This window comes from Nerophis ophidion, linkage group LG12 (assembly GCF_033978795.1).
Source record: "Nerophis ophidion isolate RoL-2023_Sa linkage group LG12, RoL_Noph_v1.0, whole genome shotgun sequence".
Taxonomy (NCBI): domain Eukaryota; kingdom Metazoa; phylum Chordata; class Actinopteri; order Syngnathiformes; family Syngnathidae; genus Nerophis; species Nerophis ophidion.
The window spans coordinates 61069115-61083757 of NC_084622.1; the positions used below are offsets into that span (position 1 = coordinate 61069115).

The window sequence follows — 14643 nt, forward strand, 5'->3', positions numbered from 1 at the left end:
GTGTTTTTTAAAGCATTTTTCTCTAAATTAAAAAAACATTACTTTTAACTGTAATAAACAATGGTATCATTTTGGCATTTACAGTAATACACCAATAAATCTACACTTCTTGATTTGTGTTAAATACAAACAAACTGGCAGTTCAGGCCAAATGTTATTTTAAAATTGCAGTTTTTTTCATTTACAATAAAAAAAGTAAACTTTACAGTAAATTTCTGGCAACATAGCTGTCTTTTTTTCTTTTCACCAAAAAAAACAGCAGTACTGTTTTTCCATTTCCAGTAATATACACTACATTTCGAGGTGAAATTATTGCAATTTACGATATTTTTTGGACATTTTCGTTTTCCTGAGGGAACTCTCCTGAAGGAATCAATGAAGTTCTATCTATCTATCCATCCATCCATTTCCTACCGCTTGTCCCTTACAGGATCACGTGGGGTGCTGGAGCCTATCCCAGCTGCACACAGGTGGAAGTTTTACACCCAGAAATTCAGTTTATTTGCTGGAACGGAGGTGATTATTCTCCACTTAGGGGAGCGTCCTCACACTCTATGAATACACAATTAGCTGCTCGTCAACCCAGAGATGCAACACAAGCCAATCAATCCCAAGATGATTGATATAGTCTTTAACAAAGGGCTGCACAAGCCACAACAACATCATAAATAATATATTTTCAAAATCGCACAGCCACTGAACAACCGTATGTAGGAGAGAGAAAAAAAAGACTTTGACAGCACACAAGATTTTTTTTTATTCCATATCAAACAAATTCAATAGCCAAAGCCCAAAAACGGAGTCTTGCCTTTTGCACTTGTTAGTTCTCAGTAACATTTTGCCTGCAATTTTTCCTTGATTGTCCGCTTACAGTACAATTCAGCAGATTGCATATTTCTCTCCAGGGTTGAGGTAGCACTGGTTCAGTGTGTTCAACAGTCACAACGTGAGGTAAGTCGGCATACATTCCTGGCCCCTACAAAACATACGTCACACAAGTTCGGGGTCCAGCCGGACATTCCTGAGTTCAGAAACTTTCCAAGTCAAAACGAGGTAAATACGGCAATCTCATCACCACGGTGCCGTTGAACCGAAGATTTGATGCATTTAAGGCAGAACTCAATTAAATAAAAAAAAACAAGAAAACTAAATGTTTCTAACAAAAAAATCCCTCTAAATACAAAAGGTCCTGCGGTACCTGAGTGTATAAAATCCCTTCATGTCGCCATGGAAACTCCACTCACAGCAAGCAATGATATATAGTGTTTACATAATGGCAACTAAGTCATTGAGCTAAGGCTTTTTTGGTCTTCATTCACTTTGGCAGCACTATTGTTCAATCCACACATGAGAAACCAGCGACAACTAGCAGAACATGACGGATGCTTAGCTCACAAACAAGGATGAACACGTTACACTAAGTCCGCACGCACGCACACACACACGCACACACGCACACACCATTGTCTTGACTATATTAATTTAAACAAAGTAAGGAGAAAAGAAGCAGACGTGTAGCGCACAGTTCATGTGGACTATGACAGAGTATAGAGCTCAATGAGAGAATGGGAGAAAGATGAGACTTAATTAGCTCCCTTTGAGGAGGTGGAGGAGGAGGATGAGGAGGGGCTGTGTGAGGAGGAGAAGGCACTGAAACCACTGGTTCCTGCCGGAGTCACGGCCTGGGACACCACCGGAGCTGCAGACTTCTGAGCAAACAATGTTCCTGTGCAAGACAAACATAGTACATTGTAATCATGGCTCGGTGCGCACACACCACACAGGCAAGACAAACATAGTACATTGTAATCATGGCTCGGTGCACACACACCACACAGACAAGACAAACATAGTACATTGTAATCATGGCTCGGTGCGCACACACCACACAGGCAAGACAAACATAGTACATTGTAATCATGGCTCGGTGCACACACACCACACAGACAAGACAAACATAGTACATTGTAATCATGGCTCGGTGCGCACACACCACACAGGCAAGACAAACATAGTACATTGTAATCATGGCTCGGTGCACACACACCACACAGACAAGACAAACATAGTACATTGTAATCATGGCTCGGTGCACACACACCACACAGACAAGACAAACATAGTACATTGTAATCATGGCTCGGTGCACACACATCACACAGACAAGACAAACATAGTACATTGTAATCATGGCTCGGTGCACACACACCACACAGGCAAGACAAACATAGTACATTGTAATCATGGCTCGGTGCACACACACCACACAGGCAAGACAAACATAGTACATTGTAATCATGGCTCGGTGCGCACACACCACACAGGCAAGACAAACATAGTACATTGTAATCATGGCTCGGTGCACACACACCACACAGGCAAGACAAACATAGTACATTGTAATCATGGCTCGGTGCACACACACCACACAGGCAAGACAAACATAGTACATTGTAATCATGGCTCGGTGCACACACACCACACAGACGAGACAGACATAGTACATTGTAATCATGGCTCGGTGCACACACACCACACAGACGAGACAGACATAGTACATTGTAATCATGGCTCGGTGCACACACACCACACAGACGAGACAAACATAGTACATTGTAATCATGGCTCGGTGCACACACACCACACAGACAAGACAGACATAGTACATTGTAATCATGGCTCGGTGCACACACACCACACAGACAAGACAGACATAGTACATTGTAATCATGGCTCGGTGCACACACACCACACAGACAAGACAGACATAGTACATTGTAATCATGGCTCGGTGCACACACACCACACAGACAAGTCAAACATAGTACATTGTAATCATGGCTCGGTGCACACACACCACACAGACAAGACAGACATAGTACATTGTAATCATGGCTCGGTGCACACACACCACACAGACAAGACAAACATAGTACATTGTAATCATGGCTCGGTGCACACACACCACACAGACAAGACAGACATAGTACATTGTAATCATGGCTCGGTGCACACACACCACACAGACGAGACAAACATAGTACATTGTAATCATGGCTCGGTGCACACACACCACACAGACAAGACAGACATAGTACATTGTAATCATGGCTCGGTGCGCACACACAGCACACAGACAAGACAGACATAGTACATTGTAATCATGGCTCGGTGCACACACACCACACAGGCAAGACAGACATAGTACATTGTAATCATGGCTCGGTGCACACACACCACACAGACAAGACAGACATAGTACATTGTAATCATGGCTCGGTGCACACACACCACACAGGCAAGACAGACATAGTACATTGTAATCATGGCTCGGTGCACACACACCACACAGAAGCAGTCAAGTCGGCACGTTGGGTAAATGGTCAATAAAAACAATAAGATGATTTGCAAATCCTTTTTAACTTATATTCAATTACATGGACTGCAAAGACAAAATACTTTACATTCGTGCTGAGAAACATATTTTGTTTTTGCAAATAATTAGAGATGTCCAATAATGGCTTTTTTGCCGATATCCCATATTCCGATATTGTCCAAGTCTTAAATACCAATTCCGATATCAGCCGATACCGATATATACAGTGGTGGAATGAACACATTATTGTGCCTCATTTTGTTGTGATCCCCCGCTGGATGCATTAAACTATGTAACAAGACCCCCCTCATAGTCATTCACATTGACATTCCACCGGGTTGAGTTTTTCCTTGCCCTTATGTGGGCAAGGAACCGAAGATGTCGTTGTGGCTTCTGCAGCCCTTTGAGACACTTGTGATTTAGGGCTATATAAATAAACATTGATTGAGTGATTGAACAAGGTTTTCCAAAATAAATCCACTCAAGGGCAAGGAAAAACTCAACCCAGTAGGGACGTCGTGGTGCAGTAGGAGAGTGACCGTGCGCAACCCGCAAGACACTTCACCCTTGCTCCTGATGGGTGCTGGTTGGTGTCTTGCATGGCAGCTCCCTCCATCAGTGTGTGAATGTGTGTGTGAATGTGGAAGTAGTGTCAAAGCGCTTTGAGTACCTTAAAGGTAGAAAAGCGCTATACAAGTACAACACATTTATTTATTTATAAGTTATGGCAAAAAATGCCAACATGGCACTGCCATATTTATTATTGAAGTCACAAAGTGCATTATTTTTTTTTAACATGCCTCAAAACAGCAGCTTGAAATTTGGGACATGCTCTTCCTGAGAGAGCATGAGGAGGTTAAGGTGGGCGGGGTTTGGGGGGGGGGGGGCGGGGTTGAGGTGAGAAGGTAGGGGTAGCCGAGGTTGTATATTGTAGCGTCCTGGAAGAGTTAGTGCTGCAAGGGCTTATGGGTATTTGTTCTGTTGTGTTTATGTTGTGTTACGGTGCAGATGTTCTCCCGAAGTGTGTTTGTCTTTCTTGTTTGGTGTGGGTTCACAGTGTGGCGCATATTTGTAACAGTGTTAAAGTTTTTTATACGGCCACCCTCAGTGTGACCTGTATGGCTGTTGACCAAGTATGACATGCATTCACTTGTGTGTGTGAAAAGCCGTAGATATTATGTGACTGGACTGGGACGCAACGGCAGTGCCTTTAAGGTTTATTGGCGCTCTGTACTTCTCCTTACGTCCGTGTACCACTTTGTACAGCGGCCTTTTAAAAAGTCATGAGTTTTACTTTTTGAAACTGATACCGATAATTTCTGATATTACATTTTAAAGCATTTATCAGCCGATAATATGGGCAGTCCGACATTATCGGACATCTCTACAAATAATCATTAACTTAGAATTTAATGGCAGCAACATATTGCAAAAAAGTTGTCACAGGGGCATTTTTACCAGTGTGTTACATGGCCTTTCCTTTTAACAACACTCTGTAAAGGTTTGGGAACTGAGGAGACACATTTTTGAAGCTTTTCAGGTGGAATTCTTTCCCATTCTTGCTTGATTTACAGCTTAAGTTGTTCAACAGTCCGGGGTCTCCGTTGTGGTATTTTAGACTTCATAATGTGTCACACATTCTCAATGGGAGACAGGTCTGGACTAAAGGCAGGCCAGTCTAGTACCCACACTCTTTTACTAGGCTTGTCCCGCTCAGCGTCAGGAAATAAAGACAAAACAAGGAAGCACAAACAAAAATGAATTGACGGATCGTCACAAAATGGAGATCTAATTATGTGCATTTCAGCTATCAACCCAGCATCAAAAAAATATTCAAAATTAATCGATTGCTTGAATTTTACTCGTCACGCGTTCATCAAATCTGCACGGTGGTCATGCTAGCTCTGTTCTGAATACATGCTAGCCAGCATTTAGGCTTTCTCAAAGACAAATGCCCTATGCTTGTGTTGTCAGGTGTTGAAATACCAGCAATAAGCATGATTGACAGTTGATGAACTTAACACTTGACTTTATTAGTTTTACATTGATAATGCAATTAATGTATTTGTATTGTACTGTTGTTATAATGTCATTAGTTGATTACTATTATTTCCAACAGTAATATTTAACACATCTCCAAGGAATTTGTTGTGAAATTAATCAATGCATAATAATAAAGAAAATGTAATTATTACTCATCATCCATAAAATGAAAATATATAATATTTGCATCCCTAGTTGAACGCGCTAGGCATCGAGCTAAAATGTAGATTCTGTGTCTGTCACAAGCTCTTAAAATGTTGTTTAGTAAGGTTTACTAACCTGCACACTAGCACAGCCGCACCGTAACACTAGTACAGTGTTTTTCAACCACTGTGCCGCGGCACACTACTGTGCCTTGAGATACAGTCTGGTGTGCCGGGGGAGATGATCTAATTTCACCTATTTGGGTTGAAAATATTTTCTGCAAAGCAGTAATTATAGTCTGCAAACTATGTGTTGTTGTTGAGTGTGGGTGCTGTCTAGAGCTCGGCAGAGTAACCCTGTAATACTCTTCCATATCAGTAGGTGGCAGCAGGTAGCTAATTGCTTTGGAGATGTTGGAAACAGCGGGAGGCAGCGTGCAGGTCAAAAGGTATCTAATGCTTAAACCAAAATTAAACAAAAGGTGAGTGCCCCTAAGAAAAGGCATTGAAGCTTAGGGAAGGCTATGCAGAACAAAACTAAAACTGAACTGGCTACAAAGTAAACAAAAACAGAATGCTGGACGACAGCAAAGACTTACTGTGGAGCAAAGACGGCGTCCACAATGTACATCCCAACATGACATGACAATCAACAATGTCCCCACAAAGGAGGACAAAAACAACTCAAATATTCTTGATTGCTAAAACAAAGTAGATGAGGGAAATATCGTCAAAGGAAGACATGAAACTGCTACAGGAAAATACCCCAAAATTTGAAAAAGCCACCAAAATAGGAGCGCAAGACAAGAAGTAAAAGACTACACACAGGAAAACATCAAAAAAGTCCAAATAAGTCAGGGTGTGATGTGACAGGTGGTGACAGTACACCTACTTTGAGACAAGAGCTATAGTCATGCATGCTTGTTTATGTTTTAAAGTCATATCCAACTATTGCGACAACGACTTTTTACTGTCAACTGAGTTTTGTTTTTTTAATGATTTCTGCTGGTGGTGTGCCTCCGCATTTTTTCAACGCCAAAAATGTGCTTTGGCTCAAAAAAGGTTGAAAAACATTGTGCTAGTGCACGTTTTTGTCTTTAAAAAAGTGTTGTTGTTTTTAAAACTTGGGGTCGTCATGCAGTCTGGTACAGTTGAAAGTATTGTGCAAATTTGCTGTGCACACAGGTCAATGATCAGGTGAACCTACCAGAGTACACGGTGCCGTTGACTTGAACCGACACACTAATACTGGCTGCTCCATTAGTGGAGATACTCAGGGACAAATCCTGTTTGCTCTCTGTGGAAAAACAACAAGAGATATTTCCATTAACTGGGAGCTCCAGTAATGATGAAATAGCCTTACACACACACACAGACACACACACACATACATACACACACACATACGCACACACCATGACCATTGTTGAGTTTGAGGTTGACAGGGTTGAGGTGGGAGGCCATGGCCAGCAGGTTTTGTTGGAGCGCCTGCTGCATGAGGCGCTGCTGCTCCTCTGCCAGACGCATCATCTTCTTCTCTGGAGCGTCTGCACCTCGCTCCAGCCTCTCTCGGAGATGCTCCAGAGTGGCAGCTTGAGCCAACTGCTGCTGCTGCTGCTGCTGGCCCAGAGCTACAGCCATGGGAAGCCGGCTGGGCATCATGGGAGTTGAGCTTTCACCTGAGCAGCAGAGTCAAGGTGTATTTAACATGACAGTGACAACAGCCAGCAATGTTTTCATACTTGCGTGCTTCTTTAAAATCGGGCTGGCTGACTGACTGGAGGCCATGCGTCCAGACACGGGGGTGTGAATGGTGGGCGAGGAAAGGAGTGCGTGCTGAGCGGCGTTTGGAGATGGCGAGTAGCGGTACAGGCTGTTGGTGTAGCTGGGACGCCGACCTTCTCTGCGATTACTGTCTATTGCAGCCTGCAGCTCCCCTGGAGAGCTCAGACCTCTCTTTTCACACTCAAAGGGGTACAGGTACTTCATATACCTGCAAAGTATTTTCACAGTCCAGCAGTTAACATTTTTGGAACCACTTTACTATATTGCTTTTACTCAGAAATATGTTATTTGTGTTTAATGCTTTATAAATACATAACAAATTACTACATGACCTACAGTGCAGGCCGAAAGTTTAGACACGCCTTCTAATTCAATGTTTCTTCTTTATTTCCAGAGGTGGGTAGAGTAGCCAAAAACTGTACTCAAGTAAGAGTACTGTTACTTTAGAGATATATTACTCAAGTAAAAGTAAGGAGTAGTCACCCAAATATTTACTTGAGTAAAAGTAAAAAGTATGTTGTGAAAAAACTACTCAAGTACTGAGTAACTGATGAGTAACCTCATTACAGCAACAAATAATGCACAAAAACATAAAAATAGCAATGAGCAAATTCAGAGCCAGGAATATCTCTTAAGCAACTAAAACAATAATATATATTAAATAATAATACATTAAAATAAGGCAAATTGAGCCACAATAAATTAACAGCACCACAGGCTCAGTAGGCATTCATTGATTGATTGACAGAAACTTTTATTAGTAGATTGCACAGTACATATTATGTACAATTGACCACTAAATGGTAACACCCCAATAAGTTTTTCAACGTCAATCAATTATTTAATAAATCACCAAGTCGAAGTGATCTACCTCATATATACATACACACACGTATCATATACATACACGCACATATCATATATATTAATATGTCCAGGGTCTTTCGCCCGATTGTAGCTGAGATAGGTGCCAGCGCCCCCCGCAACCTCAAAAGGGAATAAGCAGTAGGAAATGGATGGATGGATATATATATATATAATTTATATTTATTTATTTTGCCGTTTTTGTTGACATGTTAAAGGTGTTTTAATGAATATAAATGCATGTTTAACACATATAGATTCCTATCTTTCATGAAGACAAGAATATAAGTTGGTGTATTACCTGATTCTGATGACTTGCATTGATTGGAATCAGACAGTAGTGCTGATAATGTCCACGTTTTCAAATGGAGGACAAAAAAAGTTCTTCCTTCCTGTCTAATACCTCATGAAAGTCGTTGGTTTTTGGCATCTTATTTGTCCAGCTTCCATATTCGTTTTTTTTCACTTTACAAGAAATACATTGGCGGCAAACTCCTTATCTTGCTAGCTTGTTTGCTCTGGCTTTGGGAGACTTTTATTTTGTTAGCGCAGGCGCGATGGAGCGGTGCTTTTATTGTGAAGACAGGAACTGTGCGATCAGTCTTTAAGCTTTTGACGGGAAGTACTGTTGAAATAAAAAGTGTCTTTTTTCCTTTACACTTTTGATTGATTGATTGAAACTTGTATTATTAGATTGCACAGTACAGTACATATTCCGTACAATTGACCACTAAATGGTAACACCCCAATAAGTTTGTCAACTTTTTTAAATCGGATTCGACGTGTGACGGTCATGTGACCGCCTGGCTCTGTTTGATTGGTCCACCAGTGACTGCATGTGATTGGTCAAACGCAGGCATGTGTAGATCCTACTTTGAAAAAACAAAACAAACTATTAATAGATCGATAAAAAAAAAAAGTAGCCAGAAACGAGCTGAATGTACATGAATGGAGCGGAGTAAAAGTAGCGTTTCTTCTCTATAAATATACTCAAGTAAAAGTAAAAGTATGCTGCATAAAACATACTCTTAGAAGTAGAATTTATCCCAAAAGTTACTCAAGTAGATGTAACGGAGTAAATGTAGCGCGTTACTACCCACCTCTGTTTATTTCCATGACTATTTACAATGTAGATTGTCACATTGCCGCAGTTATGCATTTAAGTCTCATCTTATAACTCATTTGTATACTCTAGCCTTTAAATACACCCCTTTTTAGACCAGTTGATCTGCCGTTTCTTTTCTGCTCTGTCTCCCTCTCCCTTGTGGAGGGGGGGACACAGGTCCCGTGGCCATGGATGAATTGCTGGCTGTCCAGAGTCAAGACCCGGGGTGGACCACTCGTCTGTGCATCAGTTGGGGACATCTCTGCGCTGCTGACCTGTCTCCACTCCAGATGGTCTCCTGCTGGCCCACTTTGGACTGGACTTTCACTATTATGTTAGATCCACTATGGACTGGACTTTCACTATTATGTTGGATCTACTATGGACTGGACTCTCATTATTATGTTAGATCCACTATGGACTGGACTCTCACACTATTATGTTAGATCTACTATGGACTGGACTTTCACTATTATGTTAGATCCACTATGGACTGGACTCTCACTATTATGTTAGATCCACTATGGACTGGACTTTCACTATTATGTTAGATCCACTATGGACTGGACTCTCACACTATTATGTTAGATCCACTATGGACTGGACTCACACTATTATGTTAGATCCACTATGGACTGGACTCTCACACTATTATGTTAGATCCACTATGGACTGGACTTTCACAATATTATGTTAGATCCACTATGGACTGGACTCTCACACTATTATGTTGGATCCACTATGGACTGGACTCTCACACTATTATGTTAGATCCACTATGGACTGGACTCTCAATATTATGTTATATCCACTTTGGACAGACTCTCACTATTCTGTTAGATCCACTATGGACTGGACTCTCACTATTATGTTAGATCCACTTTGGACAGACTCTCACTATTCTGTTAGATCCACTATGGACTGGACTTTCACAATATTATGCTAGACCCACTTGACGTCCATTGCACAGGTTTCCCTAGGGGGGGGGGGGGGGGGGGGGGGTGTCTGCGGTCCTCTCCAAGCGGAAGATGTTGTTGTGGCTTGTGCAGCCCTTTGAGACACTTGTGGTTTAGGGCTATATAAGTAAACAATGATTGTTTGACCATCATGTGTCTCTGGAGCGTGAGCACTCCTCTCTCTCAGCCAAGTGTGGAACTTTGACACTTTTAAAACATTCTGAATAAAATGCTACATAATGCTCCCAAAACGGTGATGAGTGTTGATAAATCACATTGCGTGTGTTGTATAATATATTTGCATTTACTCATCCAAGCATTGTGGGCATTTGGATAATCGGCATATATTTTTCACGATAATGAAAACGGACCGCAGGCCTTCTTCCGCTTACGTAAGAGACGCAAACCATTTAGCACGGTCACACCGCGGTGAGGGAGGTCTTGTCTTGTTTTTTTCTGTCTTGTGAATCGCATGTTTTAGTTTGAAAAGTAACTCTCCTCTGGTTTCAGGTCACTTGCCCTTCCTTTTGTTTCATCAGTCTGACGTCATCTCTGATCCCTGATTGTTTCCACCTGTTCCCCATTACCCTCATGTGTCTTATAAGCCCACGCCTCCCTTTGTTCTGTGCCAGATTGTCTCCAAGCATTACCTCATCTTTTGTTACAATATCTTGATCCTGAATTCCCTTTTTGATATTTGGAGTTTTCTTTTCCTCCTCCTCAGCAGAGTGGTTTTGGTTATTTTGTTTTGCAGCCGGAGTGGTGAGTTTGCAGTTTTTTCTTACAGTTCTTCCTTTTTCTCAATTTTTGTGAGTGACACCTTCAGTTAACCTTTTTTAGGTAAGAGTCAGTGTAGAAGTTTTACAGCCATTGTTTCTCCTTTTGGAAAGTTTTTTGTTTGCAATTAATTTCATAAAGTATAGATAGGTTGATTGGCAACACTAAATGGTCTGTCTATCTGTGTTGGCCCTGCGATGAGGTGGCCACTTGTCCAGGGTGTACCCCGCCTTCCACCCCATTGTAGCTGGGATAGGCGCCATCGCCCCCGCGACCCCAAAAGGGAATAAGCGGTAGAAAATGGATGGATGGATATCCTGCGCCAGGTATACAGGTAGTTTCTTATTATTTTTGTGTTTCTTCCTTTCGGAAGTGATTTTCGATTGTTCCTTTTTGTGGAACACTTTTTTGTTGACTATTCAGGTTATAGCCTATGTTGATTTACCCTGACTCTGGAGGTGAAAATAAACTTTCAAAATAAAAGCCTGCCGGTGTGGAGAGGCGGAGCCGACGGTCCGACAGAGCGGCAAGTTACACTGGAGCCCAGCCCAAGATGGCGGCGAGGAGGCGGAGATGGCGAGCGAGCGGCGAGGCGGGAGCGACGCCACAAGCCAGATCAGGTGCGTGGATCGCGCACCTGGATACAATTAATGAATCTTCTCGCACTGTTAAAAGGTGCGGCAGCTGTGAACGTGGGGGAGAGAGGTGGAGAAACAAGGAAAGAACAAGAGGGAGAGACGAGAGAACAAACAACAGCTCATGCAACAAGGAGGAGAGCGAGAGCAAGAGGCAGACAAAAACGACGTGGACGGCTGAAAAGCTACGAGGAGGAGCGAGCAGTGAGAGCGCGGACGGCTGCAAAGCAACCTGCAAAAGACTTGTCTTATTTGCATGAATACAGAAGTCTACACCTGCAAGCAAAGGTTTGTGCTTGGTGGTCCATGGAACCCGCACGACGGCTTGAGTCTGTCACAGCTAGATTGTTCCCTACTCTGCATCTGAGTCCCATGTTTGACCAAGCCTGACAAGCACACATTGAGTAGATCCGCCTTCCGTGTGCTATGCAGTTTGCATGTAAAATATTAAGTACATCAAGCCCCACGTTATACTTCTGCAGTGATCTTTGTGACTCAAAAGTAATATACATATAAAACAGACGTATAATTCAAATACAATAATATTGCAGTAGGACAACTTTGTTCCAAATTATAGCAGAAAGTAAAACCTAAATGGCAAAATGTTCCAACATTGGAACTACAAACCCGGTGGACCAGTAGAATGACACTCACATGTACTACAGGACCTGTTTAATGCTAATTGTACAACCCAGCACAAGTTATCACTATCAATATGTGCCATTTTGGAACACACCTCATTTAATTGTTGTTTTCTGACTCTGCAGGAAAACGTGTATTTCCACATCTCACCACTAAAACTTATGTTAATCATGTTATTATCCAGCTTGGTCCACAAGGCCCGGGGGAGACTCACTCAACACAGTGATTTTTCAGCGGTATGGGTCTAAATTGTTGAATTGTAAAAAATGATTTCCTCAGCTTTCAAATCAATTACTCATGATTATTCAAACCATCACCAAAAGTTGCCATTTCACTGTATTAAGAGAAAGATACATGACTGCTCACAATTTTATATAGTTAACATTACAACCTTTTTCCCTTTTGATACGACACGGTCTTGACCGATACCGATATAATACGATACATCAACAGGAATCACATACATGGTTGCATTATTTTATTGTGTTGGATGTTAGAAAACGCTGAATAAAGGGAAATGAGTCAGAGAACTAAGGTAGGTATGAAAAGACTTACTGGCCATACTATTTCATTAAATTAAAAGCAGGATGCAGGAAGTTGAATGATGCGGACACGTTTGTTACTGGATAAAGTTCTGTCTTTAGACTTTGTATACTGTAAGTAATCTGCAGTTATAATTATGTATTACTTGTTTATTTTGACAAGATGTAGTGTTTCAATTAGAAGACTCTTCTTACATAGGTCTAACTTGTGTGCTATTGCATGCTTAGTTGTTGTGTAGCTGCTAGCTCCTATTAGCCAATAGCTTACCGTGTTGACCTTTTGTAAATGACTGGAATAAATACAAGAAAAAAACAACTTGGTGTGCTTTTTGGAGGACATTTAGATGTTAACTGGCTATCCAGTATGCACAAGTAAACGCGCTACAGGGTTGTGAGTATCGAACTTATGTCAGAGATTTTAGATGCAGGCCAATATCATCTGATACTTGTTTTTTTGTTGATTTCAGACCAATAGTCAATATAAATGTCGGAGAGAGACATCCCTATTAAACATGCTGTGTTATCAGTGTTCGTAATAACAATATTATATAATAACAATGTTAGTAATGTCGTTACATTTATTAGTAATGAGTAATATAGTTCATTACTTTTAGGTCCTTAACAACGCCATTGTCACGCTACATTGGACATGGTGTTGTTTATGACTTCTGTTTTGTTTGATCTGCCGTTTTACTGCCGTGTTGCAGACACTGTTTTGCAACAATTACTGTATATGTAAATAAACATTTACAAAATATTCTCTACTAGTATGTATCTGCGGTTTATAGTCCAGTACGATTCATATATTGAGTCTGTTTAGCTGAATGAGAGCTAGCCTGCGCAACTAGCAGATCCATGACGATGACTTCTGTTTTGTTTGATCTTCCATTTTAGTGCCGTGTTGCAGACACTGTTTGTAAAAAAAATAATGTACACGTATGTAAACAAACATTTACAAAATCTTCTGCACCAGTATATATCTGCGGCTTATAGTCCAGTGCAATTTATATATTGAGTCTGTTTGATAAAATGAATAAATACTTTTTGTACAGCCCTTGAGTCAATAAGAAAACAAACATTGATATTGTTGGTAATGACAGTTAAGACACCTACTGTGTGCGCAGAGTAAAAGCTGCACTGGTTATGGATGTGGGCAGGTTGAGACCTCTGGTGATCTCCCTCCAAATCTTCTTGTTGATGACCTCCACCAGGCCTCCCTTCTCGGTCACCAGCTTATAAAGTTTGTAGAGGTCCAGCACCTGTTTGGCCATGATGGGTATGCGGTTCACCGGAGTCCCTGAATTAAATACACAAACAATCATTGCAGCAACACAGATTTCTTCAGTCGCAAGTGGAAATTTCACCAAAAATATAAAAGATCTGATCCTATCTGATTTGCTCCCCACCATTATTGTCAGGTAAAAAAAAAAAAAAGACTGTGCAGTCTTTTAATGCTGCTTATTTCTGCTGAATGGGGGTTGGGGATAATTCCACAGCAACAGCTTTGTTTGTAATTGATTTGAGCACCACCGCGTGGGGGTGGGGCGGCTGAGCAGCAGTGGCTGCCAATCACGAGGTTGACAACTATCCCTGCAGCTCCAGGTCCGTGGTCAAGCCATTTAATAAAGGAGGCTAAATACAAGTTGTAGAAACAAGATTACTCGGGGCTAAGCATGAACACATGCAGGATTAGCTCCAGCGTGATCTCCGAGTTTACATGGCTGACATTATAAGACTTTTATCACACATTATACTTGAACAGATATATTTTTAAC

General features: G+C 41.4%; 1 protein-coding gene across 1 annotated transcript in view; it reads right to left on the reverse strand.

Moving 5' to 3' along the window:
• Positions 1-732: 732 nt before the first annotated feature.
• Positions 733-14643, reverse strand: part of LOC133563650 (AT-rich interactive domain-containing protein 3B-like) — a 41302-nt gene continuing 27391 nt past the window's right edge. Inside the window, exons 5-9 of the mRNA XM_061917911.1 lie at positions 13982-14165; positions 7305-7555; positions 6978-7241; positions 6770-6859; positions 733-1726 (exon numbers count right to left, since the gene is read on the reverse strand). Of these exons, the coding sequence (XP_061773895.1) occupies positions 1584-1726; positions 6770-6859; positions 6978-7241; positions 7305-7555; positions 13982-14165 (932 nt within the window). The 3' untranslated portion in view covers positions 733-1583. The remainder of the gene's footprint in view (positions 1727-6769; positions 6860-6977; positions 7242-7304; positions 7556-13981; positions 14166-14643) is intronic.